At 36.5% G+C, this 25,796-nt stretch overlaps 3 protein-coding genes across 5 annotated transcripts; all 3 read left to right on the top strand.

The window, feature by feature from the left end:
* Nucleotides 1-670: 670 nt before the first annotated feature.
* LOC140837772 (uncharacterized) lies at nt 671-2,007 on the top strand. The gene has a single exon (XM_073203885.1). It carries the CDS (start codon nt 901-903, stop codon nt 1,903-1,905), a length of 1,005 nt encoding a protein of 334 aa, XP_073059986.1. The 5' UTR covers nt 671-900; the 3' UTR covers nt 1,906-2,007.
* A 4,393-nt stretch (nt 2,008-6,400) lies between these two features.
* LOC140838970 (serine/threonine-protein phosphatase 7 long form homolog) lies at nt 6,401-7,688 on the top strand. Its single transcript, XM_073205599.1, has 4 exons — nt 6,401-7,159; nt 7,236-7,348; nt 7,431-7,518; nt 7,614-7,688. Exons 1-4 carry the CDS (start codon nt 6,401-6,403, stop codon nt 7,686-7,688), a joined length of 1,035 nt encoding a protein of 344 aa, XP_073061700.1.
* A 5,317-nt stretch (nt 7,689-13,005) lies between these two features.
* On the top strand, nt 13,006-24,736 carry LOC140837771 (subtilisin-like protease SBT2.4). 3 transcript variants are annotated; one of them, XM_073203883.1, is made up of 11 exons: nt 13,006-13,204; nt 13,420-13,564; nt 13,687-14,081; nt 19,090-19,185; nt 19,372-19,441; nt 19,796-20,078; nt 20,279-20,619; nt 20,742-20,985; nt 21,077-21,349; nt 21,442-21,812; nt 24,631-24,736. In XM_073203883.1, the coding sequence occupies exons 1-11, from the start codon at nt 13,008-13,010 to the stop codon at nt 24,721-24,723; spliced, it is 2,508 nt and encodes an 835-aa protein (XP_073059984.1). In that variant the 5' UTR covers nt 13,006-13,007; the 3' UTR covers nt 24,724-24,736. The 3 variants fall into 3 exon arrangements, with proteins under 3 accessions (XP_073059984.1, XP_073059983.1, XP_073059985.1); XM_073203882.1 differs by having other exon boundaries at nt 20,718-20,985; XM_073203884.1 differs by lacking the exon at nt 24,631-24,736 and having other exon boundaries at nt 20,718-20,985; nt 21,442-21,876.
* Nucleotides 24,737-25,796: the final 1,060 nt, after the last annotated feature.

Here is a 25,796-nt window from a genome sequence, read left to right as displayed (position 1 = left end):
AGTTGACTGTTTGTTACCCTTGAAATAGCTAAGAACAAAAATAGGAAGTGTGGAAAAGGAAACATAAATAACAAATATGTAATACGTGAGAGCATCGACATCCACTCACTATTTTTATGAAAGATTTATAATATATAAATCATAGAATAAATAATATCAGTCCTTGTTTATAAAGTATATATGGGATATAACAAATATATATATAGGAAGTTGATTTACGCGCCATTTTTTTTTATTTGGACCATATTTATGAATAAGTTCGACATATATATATTTTACTCATAAAACAGAATATAAATAAAAAAATAAAATATAAATATAACGACTTGTTAAAATAATAAATAAAAATTATTAATTTGATTTGGCTATTTTTAAAAAGGCAAAAACTTGTGTGAGACGGTCTCACGGGTCATATTTGTGAGACGGATCTCTTATTTGGGTCATCCATGAATAAGTATTACTTTTTATGCTAAGAGTATTACTTTTTATTGTGAATATGGGTAGGGTTGACCCGTCTCACGGATTAAGATCCGTGAGACGGTCTCACATAAGACCTACTCTTTTAAAAACGCCAATAAATTAAATTAATCCAAATTTGATATAGAAATTCATTTTTTTTATGAGATCGATTATTTGAATATCTTAATTGGATTATTTGTTTACACTCGTGAATCTAAAACTTCGTCCTAAGTCATTTCAATTATTTAGTGCTGTATCTATGATTATATCTATCCATCCGCTTTCCGCAACTTTTTTTAATTTATTTTATGTATGGATTCTCCCACTCTTTTCTCTAATCTTCGTAAATGGCAAAGAACTCGGCAAGTCTAATTTCTTCTGTATAATTTATGCGTAAGGGATGTACGAAGAGAGCTATTTCTCCAGCTAGTTTCGAGAAAAATGGAAGAACCAGAGTGCCCCCTTCAAATTCTTACACCATGTAGCGGAAGAAGACAATGCAGTGATTCAAACTCACCTGAATTCGAGTTTTGGATGATTCGAAACCCATCCTTTCCTCAGCCTAATCTCCTCTCTGCCGATGAACTTTTCTCCGACGGCTTCCTCCTCCCCTTACACAAGCTTAACCTCTCCAAAGATCCTCCGCCGCCGCTACCCGATCATGTCCCGGGGGCAGAATCTTTGACTGTTGAATCGGCTGATCAGTTGTCAGCATCTCCCAGGTTGACTTCTTCGAAACGTTGGACGGATATATTCAAGAAAAGCTCACGCTCATCGACTAGTGCTAGCGCAGATGGTAATGGCAAAGAGAAGGGTATTGATGATTACAGTAAGGAGAAGAGGAGAGAGAAGAATAATGGTGTTAGCGCGAGTAATGGGTTCAGTGGTTCGGAGCTAAACATAAACATCTGGCCGTTCTCAAGGAGTAGGTCTGACGGGAACGACGGAACCAGGCCTCGATCTGCGGCGGCGGCTCGGAAAGTGAGTAGCGCTCCGTGCTCCAGGAGTAACTCAGCAGGTGAGTCAAAGTCTAGGAAGTGGCCCAGTAGCCCTAGCAGAGCCGGTGGTGTTCACTTGGGGAGGAGCAGTCCTGTTTGGCAGGTTCGCCGCGGTGGATCTGGTGGCGGCGTCGCTGGAAATGCGCGGAGTTCAGACTCATTCCTGAAGAGTTCTCAAAATGGTATCAGAAAAGATGGGAATGACAATCGCCGGAAGACACCTGCCGCTCGGCCCGTCGTCGGAGTCGATAAAGCTAGAGTGTTAAGTTTCAATGTCCCTACATGTATCGGCTACCGGCGTCATTTGAGCTGCAGAACTGACGGCAACAGCGCTCAAGGTGTAGCCGCCGCAACCGGTGTTGGTGGCAGCGGCGACATCTCCGGTGAAGGGGTACGTGGCAATAATGTATTCAATATCCGAAGCCTCTTTGCAAAGAAAGTACATTGATAATATGTTTAATTAATTATTTTAATTTAATTACCCTCAGATGTAATGAAATTAAAATAGCCAGGAACTTCTTGACTTGCTTTTTGTAATTTCTCAAAATCAGTTAGTTTGCTATTTGAGACGATATTATAAATTAATATGTATGAATAACATAATAATAACGATAACGTATGATTTTAATTATTTGACAAAAACTTTGTGTGAAACTGTCTCACGGATCGAATTTGTGAGACGCATATTTTATTTGGATCATCCATTAAAAATTATAATTTTTTATGCTTAGAGTATTACTTTTTATTGTGAATATGGGTAAAGTTGATTCGTCTCACATATTAATATCCGTGAGATGATCTCACACGGAATACACTCTAATTATTTATAAAATTTGAGTTAAACTGATATGAAACAAAGATACATAATTAATTAATTGATTCACTGTAGTAAGAATATTTAATAATATTCTAATAGTACAATACTTGAATTAAGAATATGTCGTGCCTTTATTTTTTACGTTCGTTAATAAAATGATATCTGCATAAATTATAAATAATCTTTGTAATCAAATCATATATATTTTTTGTATTTTTATGTGATTAAATGTCTGACTTTAAATTAGAAAAAAACATATATTGAAAAAATAATTTTTTTAAAAAAATACAAAATAATCTATTGACATTATTGAGAATTTAACTCAAATATATGACAATTAACTATTTTAATAATTAAATAAAAAAATACAAAGCTATACATTGCAACAATGCACACCATTTTTTTATTACAAAAAGAGATGGAGATTCGAACCGTAGTCTAGAAACAAGTGGCAACATTTGAGATCAACTGTACTACAAGTCCGGTCTCGGTTGGAGCACCAATCTCAAGGCTATTTTAGCATTCCAAATTAAAATGGCGTTTCATTAAAGATGCGTATGTGTATAAGTTTTTTTTATCATTAAAGATGAACTGAAGTGAAATTTGACAAATTATGGAGGGACTAAATTGATATTTGAATTATCAAATAAAAAAATAAAAATAAATGTGTGTAAAAATTTAAAAAAACAAACAAAAAACAAAAGTGTAATACTAGTATGAGTATGTTTCTTGTGAGAGGGTCTCAGAAATCTTTATCTGTGAGACGGGTCACTCATACTGATATTCACAATAAAAAAATAATACTTTTAGCATAAAAAGTAACACTTTTTTCATGGATAACCCAAATAAGAGATTCGTATCACACAATGCGACCTGTGAGACCGTCTCACATAAGTTTTTGCCTATTAATATTAATATTATATAATTGTAAAATTGGAAGAAAAATTTGGCGTCTTTCCTAGGTGGTTACTATCATGTCCTCAACTTTTATAAAATAGAATAGATATCAGATATTGAAAAGTAACCAACTTTTATTTAATTTGGGAGTGTGTCTCATGTGAGATCGTCTCACGGATCTTAATCTGTGAGACGGGTCAACCCTATGGATATTCACAATAAAAAGTAATACTCTTAGCATAAAAAGTAATACTTTTTCACGTATTACCCAAATAAAAGACCCGTCTCACAAATATGGACCGTGAGATCGTCTCACACAAGTTTTTGCCTTAATTTGGTTATAATGGATGAAAAAATTGCTTATTATTTTAATTTTTTTAGAACAAATAGACACGATTGAAAGAACCTTCTCTTTTCTTCACAAAAAGCAGTCGACCAAAAAATATATTTTGAATTTATTGAAGATTGGTAAAGCTAGCAACAAATATTTCAAGTAAATGATGTAACGGTAACTATTTGTGCGCACAAAAAGGTTGTAACAAATTATTATAAAAAATATTGATTTATCAATTATTAGGCATTTTGCATTTGCTTTTTGTTTTGTTTTTAAAAAATTTTATTTTTGTCTAAAAATATGCTTTTTTTTTTTTAACATACCCAAATAAAATGTATTCGGATGGTGTTATAAAAATAAAACTTTATCCACAAACTTCCAATTTCAAAATTTTAAGTAAATTGATTATGGCCCAAGTGTTCCCGATTGGACTCGATCAGCCTTATCGGTTCTTGGACTTTGGGTTTCTGAACTGAAGTAGCCTTGGCCCAATCGGGAACACTTGGGCCATAATTACTCCCGTTTCCTTTACAAACTAACTCCCCTACCCCTTGGAGCGAGCCTATGAATTTTGTAGAAATATAGGGTTATCCACACCTTGTTGAATAAAACTAATTCAACATGAAAATTCATTAGTTAATACTTTCGGTATTTTTAAATCGGCAGTTGAAACTTAGGAAAATTGAATAATTATGTGAAAATTCATAAAAACGAAAAAACAAAAACCCTTTTAAAATCAATGGGTGTCTAAAACCTTTGTTTTTTAAAAAAATCAACCATAAAACCCTTGAAAATTGGATAAATATGCTTGGTTTTTAAAACATAAGAGGGGTGTAGTTTTACATAGAGAGTTTTATGTTTTTGTAAAACTTTTAGGAGAGTGAAATTATTTATATATCCTTGTTGGGTATACATACAAATGTTTTTCACGTGTTAATGCATAAATTTATACCTCCAAATAAAGTGCTCTAAGATTGAAAATATCATTAAAAAATATCAATTATTTCTCTCTTTTAGCACAATCTATTTATTATGCCATCGAGGGTTTTTAAGGAGTGAAGTGAATTTTAGTTGATGAGTTAAAACATATGAAGAACATGTTGGTATAAACTTGTGGATTGTCGGGGCCAAAGGGGTGTTTTGAAGCGTTGATGTTATTTTAGGTCGAAGATGAAGAGCCATCAATTGTATATTTATATGCATAAAGGTTGGTGGCATGAGTATTGCCTATTAGCTCTTGGTTAGGTTTCCTTGGAAACTGAAGTTAATTTTTTGGTACCGCCAGAAAGAATATCTCTTCTTCCTAATTTCTTCTCCTTTTGTCCTAATTTCCAATTTTTTTATGGCATATACAATTTCAGTATTTTTGATGCAGTTTTAAAAATTTTGTAGATGTAGTTGTTATGCTTGAAAAATATTTCTTTCATCTGTTTTAGTGATGGTTTTAATTTGTGTTGTGATGGGAGCGGAGAAATTTTTAATTTTTTTTTTTTTTTTTTTTTTTAATTTTTTTTTTTTTTTATCAAAGTAGGGGATTGTGTCTTGAAACGACCATCGTAAAACAAGTTGTTAGTTGTCTCATATCGGTTAGATACTTGGACTATCCCCTTTGAGGTAGCTTTTGAAGTTGAGTTAGGTCCAAATCCTAATATTAACATAATATCAAAGCTCGATTTCTACCGTTTTGTGTTGGATTGTCCATAGTTGGATCATTCATTATCTTGCGGTTGAGTTAGGCCGAAGTCTTAATCTTAACATGGTATCCCTAAGATTTGTGTATATGTAATTGGACAATCCTCCATTGAGCTAGTTTTTGAGATTATTAAGATTCAAGTCCCATTCTAACACAACTTTACACCTTATGTGTGGCACATGCATGTGGAAAAGATTGAGGCCGATAACAGCGACAATTTGAGGCTTCGAGTGAGGTGGTGTTAGAGTATGTGTTCAGTGATCCAACTTGTGGTCTGAGCTTTATCGACTCTTATGTAAAAAAAACTTTATTTTAATAATATTTAACGATTTTTATCTAATTATGACATTTACTTTATCTATATACTCATGTAAGCTATATAGATAAATTTCTTGAATATATACTAGATACCATGAGGTCAGGGCCGATCCTAACAATATTTGGGCATGCGTCTAACTTTTAAAAACATGCCTCTGAATCATAATGTGTGTTCATTTTTTTTAAGTTCCATAGCAATTTTTCAAATTAAATCAATACGTCAAAGACAATATAAAAAACTAAATGAATAAAAATATCAAATATGTCCAAAATGATCACTAAAAAACAACTCGCCTAACAGTTTTAGAGCTAAAAATACTAATCAAGTCTGTATAATCAAGTTGTTCAGTAAATTTTTTTCAGTCGATAACATAGCCATCTCGTGACATGGTTGATCAGATAAAAGTTTTGATGAGCACTTTGAGAAACTTTCGCTCTGCACTTGTTAATGTGACTGAGACAGTCAACAAGATTTTATAAGTAATATGAGGAAACATCCATCCATTTTCTTCAAGTAATTCACTGGGTTTTTATTAAAACTAATTTAAATTTTAAATTTTTTTTCAAAAATACTTTAAAAAAAAAGATGTATCAAAAGTACCTCAATCCGCTGATGAGAAGCGCGGACGCTGGCTACGTGGAGCACCGTCCGCGCTTGGTAAGCGCGGACGCTGATCCACGTAGGAGCGTCCGCGCTTCTCATCAGCGGACGCTCCTACGTGGCCCTTAATTCGTCCAATCAATAATGTAAGTCGATTCTTATCTTCTTCTCGTCCTCTTCTTTCCTCCATTTATCTTCCTCTGTGGGGCTCTCGTTTATCATTTTTTCATTTCCTACCTGCAATATTTTTTGAAGTTGAGAATATCTACAGCATTTTTCAAAAATGGCAGATAATAGAAATCCAGAAGATCTTAGTGTCCTATATTTACAGGCGACCCATATGTCATCAAGAGTATCTTCGTTAACCGTTGATGATATTGTCAAAGTGAAAAGGTCAGACAATTTGATTTGGAAGTTATATACCGATAATTACTTACACAGGCGTGTATTATCATATTTAAATCATATGGGTTTTTATGGAGTTTTAGAATGTGGCTCGCAAGTTATTGATAATCATTTGATTACTGCGCTTGTTGAACGTTGGAGACGTGAGACACACACGTTTCACTTTACATGTGGTGAAGCAACAGTTACATTACAAGATGTTTCAATAATTTGGGGTCTGACAATTGATGGTGAAGCAGTAACCGGAGTAGACGTGTCGCATAAAGTGGAGGAACGGCAACACATATGTTTGGATATGTTGGGATTTTTGCCAGAATCAAAATATTTGAAAGGTGGTCATCTGTCTATGACAGCACTACATGATCATTGTATATCTAACCTTGTCAATGATGAAACTTCAGAGGTAGATGTTGTGAAATTTACTCGTTGTGTTGCGTTAATGATTATTGGAGGAATAATGTTCCCTGATTATCAAGGAAGGTCAGCTAGACTAATTTTTTTGCAACTGTTACGAGATCTTGATAACGTGAAGTCTTATAGTTGGGGTAGTGCAGTTTTAGCGTTTCTATATCGTGAGTTGTGTAACGCGATACGTGTAGAGAAGTCTACAATGGCTGGACCTTTATATATCCTGCAGGTATCATTAATGTGATGTGATTATTTAACACGATATTTTGTTTAAATTTGTTAATTTTTTTTATTATTACACGCAGATATGGGCATGGAGCAGGATTAAATGTGTTAATCCCGATCGAGATGGGTTAACATTAGTTGTACCTCCCGTTGATCCGGATGCTTTAATTCCAGTTTCTCCATATGGTGCACGGTAATATTTAAAAATTATTTTTGTGAATATCATATTTATCTTGTATATTTTCTTGATATATAAATTTTTTTTGTAACTGTAGGTGGACGTATGGGTTTAGTTACACATATTCGCCAACACATTCTGTAAGAATTATAAGGGATTCGCTAGATCGTATGAATAATAATGAGGTATTATAAAATTTTAATACGTAATAGTGATTAGCCGAGTACTATTATGTTTTTATTCATCAAATTAATATTCAATTTTAATAATTATTTTGCAGTTTAATTGGAGCGTATACCAGAAAAATGACATAGATGTGAAGACCATTATTGATTCATACGACAACAAAATATGACGGTGTGTTTGTCCCCTTATTTGCTTTGACATCGTGGAGATGCATCGTCCTAATCGGGTAATGCGACAATTTCGAAGGCGGCAATCAATTCCAAGGTCTGCCGTCGACAATGACGATATGCATAATATCACGAGAATAGGACATCGCAACACCAACTGGAGAGATTATCATAGGAATTCAATTGAGTTGTGGAATAATAGGCTGAGATATGTTTGTAAAGGGGTGCGACACGGGCGAACGACGCAAACTGATGAGGATTACTTTGAATGGTACAATCGAATAACTGTACGCTCGATCTCACCTGCAGTTACTGCCGTTGGTTTTCAACCACAACCGTACAATACTTTTGTTGGAGAATTTAATTTTCAACAAAATTTTAGTACGCCTTCTCCGTTTTCGCATCAGTCTTCATTTGGAGGGAGAAGTGACATGATTGGGCAACCAAGTGGGTTTGCAGGAGGCTCTACGATTTTTACGTCAGGTGAAATGAATATTGCAGGAACTTCTAATACTCAGCATGATTTTTTCGGTGATTCAGGGTATGGTGACTTTCGTCCGTTTGGTCAGACAGATTTTCAGACTCCTTATTGGTCGAACACACAAAGTTTCACGAATTTGCTTAACGTCGGACATCAGCATGTTGTGAATGATACTCGACCGCAGAGGAATGTTATATCCCCTATCACTTATCCAGAGTATTCAAACGAAAGAATTCCTGAAAATATAGGATTGCGTAGAGGGACGAGAAGACGCAATCCACCTGACTGTGGAACAGGGAGCCATTTGCATCATTTTAATTATGACGATGATTCTGCTCATTAATTGTGACTAGATTTTCTCGCCCACTTGTCATACTTCCGAAATGCATAATCTGACCACATCTGATTTTCCTGAACCATTCGAGCACCTCTAGTCACACGTTCAATAAAATATTGTACGCACCTCTGAAGTGTCAAGTGTACTATGACAGATATAGGAAGTCTACGAGCACCCTTCAACACACTATTTAAACACTCCGACATATTGGTTGTCATCACCCCACGACGCCAACCACCATCATGTGCCAAACTCCATTTTTCTTTTTCAATTCCAGCCAAATATCGGTGCACTAAAATATTTTTTTGTTTGATTGCCTCAATTATTGATTCAAACTTACAGATTTGATTCTGTGTGCCTACCGCCCAGCATAAATCTTTCAGATGCACGTCTTTAAATTTAGCGTTGAAGTTTGAACACACGTGTCTCAAACAAAACCGATGCACACCGTGTGGAGGTTGAAAATAGGGTAGATCTGCAGTTGCACACACGATTCCCTTATGTCTATCAGAAATAAGACACACGCCATTTTGACCACGAACAACATGTCTTCCGAGATTCTCCAAGAACCATTTCCAAGAATCTGTTGTTTCTTCATCCACAATAGCAAATGCTAGCGGTAGAACCTGATTGTTCGCATCCAGAGTGACACCGATCAACATTTTGTGCTTGTATTTCGTATACAAGTGTGTACCATCAACACTAGTTATTTTCCGACAATGCCGAAACCCATCAACACACGGCCTAAATGCCCAGAAAACATAGTTCAGTGTCTTACTCATTTCATTGTTGGCTCTGAGATACTTCCACTCCACAACTGTTCCCGGATTGTATTTGGACAAAGCACACATATACTTCGGGAGTAATTGAACCGAGCTCTCCCATGTACCATAAGCAATTTCCATAGCACGTTTCAAACTTCGCCATGCCTTCAGGTACGAGATTTGATAACCATATTTATCTTTCAGATTTTCAATGATGTACTTAATCTCGTACGAAGGATCACAACGAACAACTCCCAATAGCGTATGTGCCACCATCTCACTGCTCAAGTTCTTATGGTCTATACCAACAGACGTAGATATACATGTGTGAGGCCCGCCATATTTTGTTATTTTCCAATAACCTGTCTTGGCCTTCAATGAAGCGCGCAGTCCCCATCGACAAATGAGCGTAGAAGAATTATTTTTACAACGTAACTTCAACAAACTGCGTGTGCTATCCTCGACACGGTACTCATGCCTGACAACTCTGACTGAATAATCCTTCACAGATGCAATAAGATCATTCTTATCTTTAAATAACATGTTGACGCATAATTCACCTCTATCCGGATTGTAATAGCTTGATTGCACTCCAGAAGAAACATCGACAGAATCAGGATGCTCTTCCCCAAAAAATTTATTGAAAAAAGATGGTATTTCAGAAGTGTTTGACAGAAATGGTACGGTCTGCCTCTGCAATGTGTCACGTGGTGGTTGTTGAGATGATGTCCCCTCACCAGGATTCGTAGAAATATTCACTTCATCATCAACATTCACATCGTCTTCTTCAGACTCGCTGTATGATATATCGGGTTCGGAATCAGTCCTCCAAATATAATCATTATTGGCCTCATCCGGACAACGAACACTCGTATCTAATGTTGGATTCGGCCAATATGGAACATTATTTTGTTCAGACGAGACATTTATAAATTGATCCCAAGGCCCACTTACATCATCGAAACTCATATTACCGAGTCCTTCAGTAACCTGTGGAACATAAGATTCTTGCTCCTGGAATCCACCATATGTAGACGTACCGGGTTGGTTACAAAAACCAAAATCGGATGCATGTGGAACGCACGATTCAGGATCATCAAATCCAACATTATTCTCAATTGAATTTGCTTCCACGTACAGATGGAAAACATGCATATTGTCACATTGCATTACAAACTGTAAAACATCGTCATCAACGAGATTGACTTGAATTTCATGCCAAGATGCTCTCTCCATGAATGAATACTTGGTTGACATCTTCAAAACAAAATTCGCTGGATCGATTGCTAACATTTTATGCACAACTTCAACTAACTCCATCAAATTAATGGATCGTGATACTCGTATCGGTCTAACAAATGGAATGCTATATTCAATCGATTCATTATCGCTAACTACATGACCACCAAAATATAAGAGTACGTCGATGTTAGACATTTTTCACTGAGATTGGAGAAAAATTCAAAGACAAGTGAGGGAAATTTTATGGGAATTGTTAACTGATTCAATCGAAAATTTTTCAATTATATAGGAATTGTTTCTCTATTATTGGTCTTCACGTGAAATTTTTCAGTGTCTCGTTTTCTCAGCTTTCACGTGAATTGTTCAGGAATCGTTCGTACATGTAATAAAGACGTAAGAATGGGTCAAAACAAAACGATTGGTGGAGTAAAATCGATAAAATTGTAAAAAAAAAATAATATAAAATACAACGTCCGCGCTCAGTATGCGCGGACGGTGCTCCACGTAGGCAGCGTCCGCGCTTCTCATCAGCGGATTGAGGTAGTTTTAATACATCTTTTTTTTTTAAAGTATTTTTGAAAAAAATTTAAAATTTAAATTAGTTTTAATAAAAACCCGTAATTCACTACATCAATGGCCGATTTTGCTTCTTTTGGTAATGAGAACCTCAAGAATGTCAACTATTAAAACAGATCATCCCCATTTATAGCAGAACAACCCTTATGAGTCAAAAATATTTTCAAGATTTTTGCAATACCTCAACAAAGTTTCATCGTCTGCTCATTGTAACGTTTCTAGATTGAACAAAAAACCAAATGTTTCTTCATATTCTTTAAACTGTTCAAATCGAGCTTTCATAGAAGAACGAGCTTGATCGATTATAAAGAGAAATTAGTTAATTCGAAAAGATTCTGCAGCTTCATCGATTATAAAGAGAGTCTTTCAATCAAATCTAGAGACACGCAGGCTTGTCTGCAGATGAATATTGGGGAAAATCGAAGAATAAATCGATAGCAGGCTAAGCAAGTTCCATTCAATAAATACATGATTTTGGGCTATATAGTAACTAGTATTATATATAATAATTTTTTTAAAATTTTTTGGGCCCCAAAAAAGAGATGGGCCTGAGTCATTGGACTCATTTGTCTCTTAATAAATACGGCCCTGCATGAGGTCTGTCTCTCAAATATAAGATAATGAAATTCATTAGAAAGCTACTTCATACTCTAAAATGGTTCATAGTTGATTCAGTCTCTTAAAATAAAAATAAATATTGTTTGAGCTTGAGTTTCATTATCTGACATTAACAGATGAGGTTGATCCGAAAGGCTTGGCGTAATATGATTCAATTCAGAACCGATTAATGTAGCTACAAATTTTAATTGATTTTGATCTTTTATCTTATTTTTCTTTGTCTTAATCATCTATCTAAAAATTATTATAAAATTTTGTTTATATATAATAATACGTATTTATTTAGTAGCCACGTGATTTTTTATGCTCTTTTATCTTTATCATAATTTTATTTTCTAATCTATTTTGTTAATTTTGGTCCCTAAATTATAAGTATCACAATTTAGTCCGTACCGTTTTATTTAACCATAATATTAATGGTGAGGACTAATTGTATAATATTTTAAAGGTTAAGGAATTAAAATGTTGAGTTAAAATGTCTAGGGACTTAAAGTATTTTAGTAAAATATATGAGGATTAAAACTGTGTTTTTCCCTTGAATATAGCATGAGATATATAAATAGAGATTTATGATAAATTTCATAGGTAAAACCTTTTGTGGTATGAGATATATATAGATATTTACGATATATTTGATAGGCAAAATCTTTATAAACTCACTAGCTATTAAATCTAGTTAGAGATGATATTTTGAAAAACTTATTTTCAGTATGTGAAGATAAATAATAATGATAATATTATTAGTGAAAAAATATAAGGATATTACACCTATATTTCTCAACTTTAAGACCTACATTATTTAAACCTTTTCAAGCAATTTATTTTGTTGAAAAAACAATATAAAAATAAAATAAGAGTAGGTCTCTTATAAAACGGTATCATCGATCTTTATTCATGAGACTAGTCAATTTTGCCTATACTTATAATAAAAAGTAATAACTTTTCAATGATAATTCAAATAGAATATTTGTATCACAAAATTGACCCATGAAACCTACAAGTTTTTGTGAGAAAACAGATAGGCATACGCTTGTTGAAGGGATAATACGATATAATGGTTATTTAATTTGAAATGGACTCGAAATTTTGTGAAAGCACATTGTCAAGGTGAGTGACTACCAAATTTCTTCACCTATATTTGTATTTTTCTTAGGAAAAGCCGAGAATTCTGTAGCTTTATTCACACCAACAATGTGGCTCAACACTTAATTTCTTTGCGTGGCTTTTTTTCTGCACTAAATTTTGTTATATATAAATTAACGAAATCTTGAAACCATTTATCTCCTCCAACATTCGGTTAACCATGAAAGAAGTGATAAATATGTTGTCCCCGAAGAAGCACAGAGTACAATTTCTGGTATTCTTAGTCATAAAATATATGATGAGCTCGTGTATGTCTGAAGAACGAGAAATCTATTTGGTTTTAATGGAAGGTGAACCAGTTGCATTCCATGGAGCTGTAGAGCAGGATAAAGTGGGAAAAAGAGCTGTTTACGACAGGTAACTGAAAATTAAACATGATCATCGACCCTGAAAAAATATTCCAGATTTTTTCACTATAGTTTTCCAAAAATGTAAGTTTCGTGTGAAAAAATGCAATGTAACCAGCCCGTGTTGATTGAATTAATTGGTTCACTTCTGAATTCGGTCAATTCAAAGAGAGAAAAATGTATTTCTTGGACTATTACATCACTTTTACCGTTTTACATTGTTAGTGAAGCTTCCATTGCTCATGCAAAGCACTTGGTAGACTCCCACGACCAATTTCTGCAAAGAGCTCTCGATGAAGGGAGCTACAACAAGCTTTACAGCTTCAAAAATGTCGTCAATGGATTCGCAGTGCACACAACCACTTCTCAGGTTATAATTCATCATGTTTATAATCCCTGTAGATCCTAATTAGCGGATTCACTTTTATTCGTCGCACTTTTAGCTTTAATCCAGAAAAAAGAAAACTAGTCTTTTTTGTACGAAAAATGAAGGTAGAGAAGTTCAAGAATTCAGTTGAAGTGAAGCTGGTCGAAAAAGATAGGGGAGCTAAACTAATGACAAGTTATACCCCAGAATTTTTAGGGTTACCAGCAGTTTGGAGTGAAGAAGGAGGAAATAAAAATGGTGGTGAAGGAATAGTGATTGGTTTTGTGGATACAGGCATAAATCCTTTACACCCCAGCTTTGTTTACGAATCCTTGGATCCCTTCACATCAAATATCTCTCATTTTTCTGGAACTTGTGAGGGAGGCCCTTTATTTCCTGAGACTTCTTGCAACGGTAAGATCGTTTCAGCTCGGTTTTTTGATGCTGGGGCGCGAGCGTCGGTGAATCTTAATGTTTCTGTTGATATTCAGTCACCCTTTGATGCAGATGGACATGGAAGGTATGTGTGTGTGTATATACATAGTATGATTTTTCTTCCTCCAATTTTTATTCTTTTCTTCAAGGTCATTGATGAACGATATTAAATAAATACGGGATTGAACTTGAGAACTTAGTCGTGCTGGGGTAATTTAAAAGTTGTAATAAAATTGGATGTAGTCAAGTAATACGTATGCATCAAGGACCACGTCATTACTCACATGCTTGAGTTCCCATGTGTGGATTAATTCTAGAAGAATGTAGAATGTTGGATGATTAACCAACTAACAGAATTGATTCTTTTATTTTTTAGTTTGTTACGTATAGATGAATACTAACTCCTTGTATAAATCCCCTTGTAAATGATTGGGTCATGATATAGAAAAACATTCCAAAATTCCTTCTGCTTGCTCTGCTCTTTTTGCTTTTCTATTCTGGTATCAGAGCCAACAATGGCGGAAGCTACATCTCACACTGAATCCAGTGTATTCACCATTCCTAATTCAAGTCTCAATCCCTCGTTAGTAAACCCAGCAAATCAAATTAATGCTGTGAAATTGAATGATGACAATTTTCTTCTCTGGCAACTACAAATTCTCTCGGGCATTCGAGGATTGGGTCTTGAACATTTGCTTCATGAAGATACACTCATTCCACCCAGAATGCTTGATGCTGGAGAATCGACTCTCACTGTAAATCCGATGTTTGTCACCTGGAGCAGGCAAGATCAACTTCTGTTTTCCTTTCTGTTGGCATCCATGGCAGAATGTGTCCAAAGCCAGATGATTGGCTGTAATACCACGGCGGAACTTTGGTCGCGAGTCACTTGCTTGTTTGCCTCAAGATCGAAGGCTAGAGTAATGCAATTCAAACTCCAATTGCAAACCCTAAAGAAGGGTGGCCAAAGCATGAAAGAATACCTAAGCAAGATGAAGACCTACGTTGATATGCTTGCGGCATGTGGTCATCCCATCTCTGAAGAAGATCATGTTCTCTATATCCTTGGAGGTGTAGGGATTGAATATGAATCAGTTGTAGTTCATATTACCTCCAGATCTGATTTCTTGTCCTCTGCCGATGCTAGTGCACTTCTTCTTGCTCATGAAGGACGGATTGAGTCCTACAGTATCACTACGGACAATCCAATGTCTACTGCTGCTGCTCATGTCACTACTTTCTCTCAATCCAAAGGTCGAGAGAATGCCTATGCTCGCACCCCTTCTCGTGGTCGTGGCCGTTCTAACAGAGGTGGTCGGAAGAACTGGAACCAGGGCAATGCTCGTCCGAAGTGTCAAATTTGTGGGTATTCCAATCACATTGCAGAAAAGTGCTTTTATCGATTTGATAAGGACTTTGTCCCGCAGCACAGAACCTCCGGTCCTTCTCAGTCTTCCTACCACATGCGAGATAATAACTTTTCTCCCACTGCTGCAATGGCTATGAAGCAACAAGAAGAGCTCAATGATGATTGGTGGTTCCCTGATTCAGGAGCCTCTCACCATGTCACAAATGATATTGCCAATCTTTCCATTGGATCTGAACACACTGGAGGAGGTAAAGTTTTTATTGGTAATGGGTCGGGGTTGCCTATTTCTCATATAGGTTCTTCTTCATTTGACTCTCACACTCATCTTGGTAATCATACATTTAATCTACATAATCTACTTCGAGTTCCTCATATCACTAAAAATCTTATTAGTGTCAGTCGCTTTGCTCAGGATAATAATGTTCTCTTTGAGTTTCACCCCTGTTTTTGTGTTGTGAAGGATCTAGCAACACGAACCCCGCTCCTTCGAGGAACTCTGCATAATGGTCTATACAGATTTCACCTTACCAAATCCAATCAAGTCACTACTCCATCCGCAGCTTGCTTCAATCTTCCCTCTGCCTCTCCGCCCAACAGTCCCTCTAATCAAGTGTTCCAGTCACAGTTCATTCCCAAAGAGGTTTCATCCTCATTGCGTCGATGGCATTATAGATTAGGCCATCCATCTTTTCTTACTGTAAAGAAAATCCTAAACAGTTGTAATACTTCATTTCTGAATGATAATGTTACTCTTTGCACAGCATGTGAATTGGGCAAGAATCATCGATTACCGTTTCCCACATCTCACACAATATACTCCGAACCACTTCAATTAATTGTTTCCGATGTCTGGGGTCCTGCTCCTAAAATTTCCACCAATGGTTATCGTTATTATGTTAGCTTTGTTGACGCTTATAGTCGTTTCACTTGGATATTCTTTATCAAACAAAAATCAGAAGTCTTCCATGTGTTTCAAACCTTTAAAAGCAATGTTGAGCTTCAGTGCAATACTAAAATTAAATCACTACAAACAGATGGGGGTGGAGAATTTCGAGCCTTAAGCTCTTTGCTACAAAAATGGGGTATTAATCATCGTGTTACGTGTCCATACACTTCCCAACAAAATGGGATTGTGGAACGCAAACACCGTCACATTGTTGATATGGGTCTATCCCTCCTTGCTCAAGCTCACATGCCTCTCACTTTTTGGGACGATGCCTTTACAACTTCTGTTTTTCTTATTAATCGATTACCTCCCTCAGCTGCTCCTGGTCATATTCCTCTCACTCGGCTCTTTAAGATCAGTCCTGATTACACTTTTCTTCGTGTTTTTGGTTGTCTATGTTTTCCATACCTCCGAGTATATAATTCTCACAAGTTTGAGTTCCGTTCAAAACCCTGTACGTTTATTGGATACAGCAGCAACCACAAAGGCTACAAGTGTCTTAGTACTGATGGGAGAATTTATGTTACTAGACATGTTAAGTTTGATGAAAATGTCTTCCCCTTTGCTCACATTCAAAATCCCATCTCCACTGCAGCTCCTCCATATTCTTCTATCCTTTTGTTGCTGTCCACTCCACCTGTCTCTATTTCCACGCATTCCCCTACCACGTCTACTGCATCCTCTAATAATTCTAGTTCAGCCCCAGTTTCTTCTAATCCTTCCTTGCACAATGATAGTAGTCCAGACCCTATTCCAAATAATCTGCCTACTCCTGATCCATTACCAATACACACTCATCATATGGTCACTCGATCCAAAGCTGGAATCTTCAAACCGAAGGTCTTTGTGGCCCACCAACCCAGTGATGGCACACCTGCTCATCTTCAAGATGCTTTATCAAATACAGATTGGCACAAGGCCATGTGTGAGGAGTACTCTGCACTCATGCGCAATCACACCTGGTCATTGGTTACCCCTCCGTCTAATGCATCTATTGTTGGGTGCAAATGGGTGTTTAAGATCAAGACTAACGCAGATGGGTCTATTAATCGTCATAAGGCTCGACTTGTGGCCAAAGGTTACTCTCAAGTAGCTGGTTTTGATTTCTCTGAAACTTTCAGCCCGGTTGTTAAACCTACTACAATTCGCCTAGTCCTTACCATTGCCTTGACCAAGCAATGGTCCATTCATCAACTCGATGTCAACAACGCTTTTCTTAATGGATCTCTGTCTGAAGTTGTTTATATGCAACAGCCTCCGGGTTTTGAACACAAGCAGGGTGATGCCACATTGGTTTGCAAGCTACATAAGGCTATCTATGGCCTTAAACAGGCACCTCGTGCTTGGTTTGATAAACTCAAGTCCACATTACAACTGATGGGATTCTCTGCTTCGATAGCTGATCCCTCGCTATTTGTACGGTTCTGCTCTAACTCTATTATTTATGTTCTTGTCTATGTGGATGACATAATTGTTACAGGAAGTGACAATCATACAATTGCTACTCTCATCAGTAAGTTGGACAGACAGTTTTCCCTGAAGAATCTAGGCCATTTATCCTATTTCTTGGGTATTGAAGTCTCCAAGCTCTCAGATAACTCGCTTTTCCTCTGTCAAGCCAAGTATGTGCAGGATCTTCTTCTCAAGACAAAAATGAGTGGTGCTAAGTCTCTACCAACTCCTATGATTACTAATCTCAAACTCACAACCAAGGAAGGTGATCCGTTTGATGATGCCAAACTATATAGAAGTACAGTTGGTGCTCTACAATATCTCACCATTACTAGGCCAGACATAGCTTTCAGTGTAAACAAGGTCTTCCAATTTATGCACAATCCCCTTCACACACACTGGAAAGCAGTCAAACGCATCCTTCGGTATCTTGCTGGATCTCTTCACTTTGGGCTTCATCTTACAACATGTGCTCGATTATCTCTCCGGGGTTTTTGTGATGCTGACTGGGGCAATGATCCGGATGATCGACGCTCCACCTCTGGCTTCTGCTGGTTCATAGGTCACTCTCCCATTGCTTGGAGTTCCAAGAAACAACAAGTTGTTTCTCGATCCAGTACAGAGGCAGAATACCGGAGTTTGGCTCATGCTACAGCTGAGCTGCTTTGGCTACGGTCACTCCTAACAGAACTACATGTTCCTCTGGATGATACTCCAACTCTCTGGTGCGATAATTTGAGTACCATTGCTCTTAGTGCCAATCCTGTTCAACACTCCAAGACAAAACATTTTGAGCTTGACCTGTACTTCGTTCGGGAAAAGGTTATGTCCAAAGCTCTATCTGTTTGTCATGTTCCATCTTGTGATCAAATTGCCGATGCTCTCACCAAACCCTTATCCGCTACCAGCTTTAACAAGTTCCGGTCCAAGCTTAGCGTCGTACTAAATCCGTCGCTAAGCTTGCGGGGGCAAGTCAAGTAATACGTATGCATCAAGGACCACGTCATTACTCACATGCTTGAGTTCCCATGTGTGGATTAATTCTAGAAGAATGTAGAATATTGGAATGATTAACCAACTAACAGAATTGATTCTTTTATTTGTTAGTTTGTTACGTATAGATGAATACTAACTCCTTGTATAAATCCCCTTGTAAATGATTGGGTCATGATATAGAAAAACATTCCAAAATTCCTTCTGCTTGCTCTGCTCTTTTTGCTTTTCTATTCGATGTAACATGAAGGGACGAAGTTCCTTTTCTCCTTATCTATGTATTCATGCATGCATGCAATTAATTTAAGACCTTTTCGTGTTTTTGTTTTGCAGTCATGTTGCTTCAACTGCAGCTGGGAATTTCGGTGTCCCGGTGGTTGTGGATGGATGCTTTTATGGTAGAGCCAGTGGAATGGCTCCAAGAGCAAGGTAATTTAATTAGAAATTCTTGGAGTTTTCACTAGCTTTTTAGTCTTCCCTAGCTTTTTAGTCTTCCCTTCAGTGAAATTACGCTTATATGAATGAATTGTAATTTGCCACTAGCTCATTTGGTTGGTTAATTACGACGTTGGATTCTCTCTCCCTTTTCTTTTCTTGTCTCTCTTTTTTTAATAGGATTGCTGTTTATAAGGCTGTTTATCCAACAGTGGGAACTCTAACAGATGTATTAGCAGCGATTGATCAAGTAAGCACCTTTTTTTTGTTATCCCATTACGTTTTTTCAAATAAATTCCACTTATGAAGAAGAGGGTTTGGCTGGGTTCTTTAGTGGGGGAGAGAATAGAAAGCAACTAGAGTTTATTGATTTTCACGTGTTGAGTTTTTATTAGTGTGACAAGTTTGCTCCTCTGGTTCGTTAGCCTCACTCAACATTTCAAAAATGCTGAAATAACTTGTGCTTTATTCTATAATATATTTACTAGAAACGGATGGATGGTGATAGTACAAATGAGATAATAAAAATAAGCGTAACAAAAGATTAAGAATGACAATCTGAAAGACGAAATTTTAATATGAGATAAGCTTCGTTCCTTTGTAGGCAATATTTGACGGGGTAGATATCTTAACACTGTCCGTAGGACCAGATGTACCACCAGAGGACACACTCACATTCCTGAGCATGTTTGAAATATTCATGTTGTATGCACACAAGGCCGGAGTTTTTGTGGTTCAGGCAGCAGGCAATCAGGGACCGCGTCCTTACTCAGTCATCTCATACAGCCCTTGGGTTGTTGGCGTTGCTGCTTGCACGACAGACAGAACTTACCCTGGGACTCTTGTCCTTGGCAATGGTCAAAAAGTCGGTGGCATTGGATTATCAGGTATACAGTTAGTTCTCATGTATATTAAAAGTTATAGGTACTGGTAGCAATTCGATTCAAATTCTTTAACTCCACGACTACAATTGTCCAAACCTTGTGTGACACAATTAAGCAGACCTCATAAGACTTCGGTTGCAGTTAATTACTTTCTGGACTCATTTATAATTCACATATAGAAAATCCATTGATTTGTACCTCAGGTCCAAGTTTTGGAGATGGCTCGCTTCAATATAAGTTGGTGCTGGCTAAAGATGCAATAAAGGTGAATGGAACGTTTCCTATGACTCCTCGGTATGTAGAGGAATGCCAATATCCAGAGGCACTGGATCCTACAGTGGTGCGAGGCAGTGTGGTCATCTGCACGTTTTCAGCTGGTTTCTACAATAATTCTTCAACTCTAGATGCCATTATTGAAACAGCAAAGGTTCTTGGATTCATGGGTTTTGTCCTCGTGGCAAATCCGAGTTATGGAGACTTTATAGCTCAGCCGATTCCCTTCTCAGTTCCTGGCATACTAATCCCACGAATAAGTGATTCTAAGGTATATATTTACACGAAATAACAGTTAAACTAGCAGAATCATGGGATCAAGAAAGTTCGGACTTGAGAAATATTTACCTCACTTTTTGTTTGTCATAGATTATATCTCGATATTATGAGCAGCAGACTCAAAGAGACGAGAAAAGGCATGCTGTAAGATACAGTGGCAGGGCAGCCATAAGTGAGGGAAGAATTGCTACTTACATAGAAAGAGCACCAGTCGTCAGTAGATTCTCTTCAAGAGGTCCTGATTATATGGACCAAAGAAAGAACCCTGCTGATGTGCTTAAGCCAGATATTTTAGCTCCTGGAAACCAAATTTGGGCAGCTTGGAGCCCCATGAGTGTTCAGAATCCTATCCTATCGGGTACTTTTTATACAAAACTGTTGTTCATCTTTTTAATTTCTAGATTCTTGAAATTTTTTAAGCCCCCTGGAATTTAACGCGAAATTTTCAGGCAACAGTTTTGCTCTAATATCAGGAACAAGTATGGCAACTCCCCACATTGCAGGCATAGCTGCACTTATTAAGGAAGCAAATTCGGCATGGACTCCTTCCATGATTGCTTCGGCCATGTCCACCACCGCCATCAAGTACGATAACCAAGGGGAACCAATAATGGCTGAAGGTTTTGCCCCCTACACGTTATACCCAGCCGCACCATTTGGTTTTGGGGCCGGCCTAGTTGATCCCATTCGTGCCTTGGACCCAGGACTGGTCTTTGCTACTGGTAATATTTTACTCCAGCGTATAAATCTTGGCCACCTTCCACTGATTTCATTTTCATTTCTTGTATCTGTGTTGATTAATGCCATGAAACAGGATTTGAAGGCTACCTCAGTTTTTTGTGCTCTCTTCCAAACGCCGATCCATCGGCAGTTAAAATCGCCACTGGAGGCTCATGTGGCCAAAGTTTTATCAACCCATCTGACCTGAACCAACCATCAGTGACAATTACAGCACTTTATGGAAAACGAACTGTGAATAGAGTCGTCAAGAATGTTGCAAGCAAACCGGAGACTTACCTGTCAGCGGTGCTCGTACCAAAGGGAGTGAGAATAAGTATTGATCCACCCTGGTTCACCATAGCTCCCGGAGGGACTCAGAACTTAGAAGTCAGACTTGTTGTTACCAGGGCACTCGAGGACTTTAGTTTTGGCGAAATTGTTCTAACAGGAAGCATGAATCACATTGTAAGGATTCCTTTGTCTGTTTTACCTGTTTCAGTCTAAGTTACAAAGAAAAATATTCAGATAATGTCACCTGCATTCAAGTTCTTAATTCTATTATAATCCTTTAAACTCTGAACAGTAAACTACATTAATGCAACAACATTTATTTCATTTTTAGATTCTCATTATAAACGTTATTTTTAACTTATAAATGTATATCCCTCAAAACAATATTTCTTAGTTTATGATTTGAATTAACAGTAATATTTGAAATATTCCACATATTATATTATTATTATTTTATAGGAAAATAAACTTCCATTAAGAAAAAATATAAGTCATGTTCTATAACATTTAATAACCATGGTAGGGAGTCATCAGTGAACCACTCGAAATTTCGGGACAAAGAATGAGCTTCGTAATCTAAAAGATGGGCAACACCATTAGCCTGTTGGATCTCGGCTTTCTCGTGTCCAAAACTGCAGCGGAAGTTTAAAAATATTTATTTTATTTTGATAATCAAAATATATTTGTTTGAGCACTCGTACGGGTTTATGATTAAACATTCATAGGGTGTTGTAATTATACTTTTAGTGAATTCAATTACTTGGCTCCAACTAATCTGGTATAAACAGATCTAGCTCTTGATGAATCTCTACGAACGATATTCAAAAACTCCTTTCTTTATTCTTCTAATCAGGTCCACGACTAGATGATTTGTTCCTCTTCTAATTTGCACTAGAGAAATTTAGTAGAGATTTTATGTTGGAGATCAAAGTTTGAGAGACGACTCAAACTTTTCTTCAAAAGGAAGTGGCCGAATTTTAGAGTCATTGGGAGAGGGGATTTCGAAAATCACAATGGTGGTGGAGGCTAGGGTTATCCCATGCTAACACCTATTTATAATTAAGTCATAACCTAATAACTATAATTAACATTAATGAGCTTGATTAATTAATTGGGCTAGTCCAACTAGTTTAATTAATTAAACAAATTTCATTAAGAACTTTAATTATTTAGTATGTTGGAGTTGTACTCCTACAAGCCCATTAAACATACTTCCCACCAATTTTAATTTAATATTTAATAAACTCAACTTTTGAGATTAATAAATAAATCGAATATAAATTCAAATGTTGAATTTATTGTTTTAATTATAAATTCAACTCCTTGAATTTTATTACCTCCAAAATTTAATATTTAACAAACTCAACTTTTGAGTTAATAATCTCAGATTTTATAAATTCAACTCCTTGAATTTATTCTCCCAAAATTTAATTATCATAAATTCAACTCCTTGAATTTATTATATAATATAAATTCAACTCCTTGAATTTATTCTTTCAACGAGAACAAACGATCCAGTGCTTGTGTGACCCTCAATGGTTCAGGGATACAGCTAGGCGTGGGTTCACAACTCCTTGTGATTCAGGACATAATCTGTTATTCGGACTTACCCTTATTTGCCTCATTCTATGTATCAACATTTGATCATGAGAATGTTAGAAATCATATTTCTGATTAAACTCATCGAATCATGGTAAGAGAGCATCGCCCCATAATTCCCTAGGTATCACTGATAGTGTCTGCAAGAACCAGTCGATTATGATTAGCATACAATACGATCCATTCATCTCATATATCTCGATCGAATCTGCAACCATTGGTTCATCGAGGGTTGCATAATAATTCGATAACTATGTGATAAATATAAATAGTGGCATCTATTGTACAATTGGAGAACCCCTTCTCAAATGTACATCTCATACTCTGGCCAGAGATTTCATGCACTATTATTTCATCAGATCACACAGGATATCCACACCCGTAGGTGAGCGGTGAATCCCCGACTACAATGCACTGGCTCCTATATGTGTCGCAACTTTACTCAACCTCGCCACCTGATGACTCTCCTGCAGCCGGTAAACGAGTCAAAGCACAACCTTAGCATATAGAGCCTCAGTGTTGTCACGGGTCATAAGGACTAATGGTGTACGATCATAACCACGGACTTATCCTCTCGATGAATAATAATCACTTGGAAAGTCCGAGAGATGGTTGTTCGATATAATCATCATATGACTACTACCCATCTGCATGTTTGGACATCTCTATGTCCTTACCAAGAAACACAGTACACAACATCACATATGCTAGTCTCGAGCTCAAGCGAACTTTATCCATGTTTTAAGCGGCTGAATCGACTAGGAACGAATTTAGATCATACAGTGTTTACAAACGAGTTTCAACATCGAATTACGATTCATTTGTATTAAAGTATAATCAAGAACTTTATCTATGCTGATTGTATGGGTATACAGATAAAGTAAAACAAGACCATAAAAATTAAATTATATTAAAATAAAGATTTTTTATTTCACTTGAGTCAATAAATTCCCTAGCCAACCATTGGATTTCAGGACATTTACTCTAACATAGCCGTCCTTTCCATGTGCAGTAGAGATAGAAAGGCTGGATCTTGTAGAAGTGACCAAATTTCCAATGCTATAACCCATAGAGTACGTGTTCAACGAATCAACTTGTGGTGTAAGCTTTGTTGAATCGTACGCAAAAACAATCTTAACTTTAGTAATATTTTATAGTTTTATCTAATTATGACATTTACTTTATCTGAATATACATTCAAGTTGCATAAATAAAGTCCTTGCATATATAATAGGTATCATCAGGTCTGCTTCTCAACGTAAGATTATGTAACTCATTAAGAAGTGTATTATATATTTTAAACCAATTTCTAATCGATTCAATCGATTAAAGTAAAGATAAAGGTTGCTCGAGCCTGAGAATAATCTTTATCGCATTAATGTTAATGGACTAGGTGAGTAGAAGGAGCTACACTTGTTTAACGCTGAAGATTTGGGTGGTGGACAATATTGTAATTGAGAATTCCTCGAGACCAAGGCATATATGATGATGACCTACTAAAAGAACACTACAAAAAAACGGAAGGCTTAGCGACGGTTTTAGCGACGGTTTGACCGACACTAATTGTTTTTTTTTTTTTTTTTTTTGTGGAAGCGAAGTGACTTGAGAAAGTGAGACTTCGTCTTTTGAAATAGATAACAAGGCCACTTAGACAGTCTACTACAGCACTACTTGTCACCAAATCAATTCTTTGGGTGGCCTTGTTAAAATCAAATACTCATTTATCTATCGGACGTAAAATCTTATAATTTACCTCAAACGATATCTTATGTAAAAAAAATGGAGTGAGTCTCATGTGAGACCGTCTCATGGGTCATAATCCGTGAGACGGGTCAACCCTACTCATATTCACAACAAAAAGTAATACTCTTAGCATAAAAAGTAATACTTTTTCATGGGTGACCCAAATAAGAGATCCGTCTCACAAATATGACCCGTGAGACCGTCTCACACAAGTTTATCTCATGTGAGACCGCCTCACGGGTCATAATCCGTGAGACGGGTCAACCCTACCCATATTCACAACAAAAAGTAATACTCTTAGCATAAAAAGTAATATTTTTTCATGGGTGACCCAAATAAGAGATCCGTCTCACAAATATGACCCGTGAGACCGTCTCACACAAGTTTTTGCCAAAAAAATGTTGCTAGAATTCCTCTTATTTCAATCTATTTATCTCTTATTGTGACAAAAAATAAACAGTATTATCTACAGCAAGTGTTTGTTTGTCAATGCTCAAACTTAGTAAAAAAAATGTTCTCGATCAAAATTTTTAAGTATTTACGAAAACCACATTAAATTACAACATAAGAAAAGTAAAAACGGATTTATGAATTTGTAAAATAAAAGCACATTTCAGATTTACAAATACTTAAACCGTCGCTAACTTATGTTTTTTTTTTGTACTGCTTCCTCGTATATACAAACTCTTTCCGTTTAAACGGCTCATTTTTCGAATCAAGCGTTTCAAGAAAAAAAGATCTATCCTTCACTCAAATTGATCAAGTTGAAGTTCATAAATATCCTGCTTTAAATAATTAGCTCTCTTGTTACAAAAA

This window comes from Primulina eburnea, chromosome 8, assembly GCF_022965805.1.
Source record: "Primulina eburnea isolate SZY01 chromosome 8, ASM2296580v1, whole genome shotgun sequence".
In the NCBI taxonomy this organism is placed as follows: Eukaryota; Viridiplantae; Streptophyta; class Magnoliopsida; order Lamiales; family Gesneriaceae; genus Primulina; species Primulina eburnea.
The sequence above is the reverse complement of the archived record's forward strand: the minus strand, read 5'-3'. Positions and strand labels throughout refer to the sequence as shown.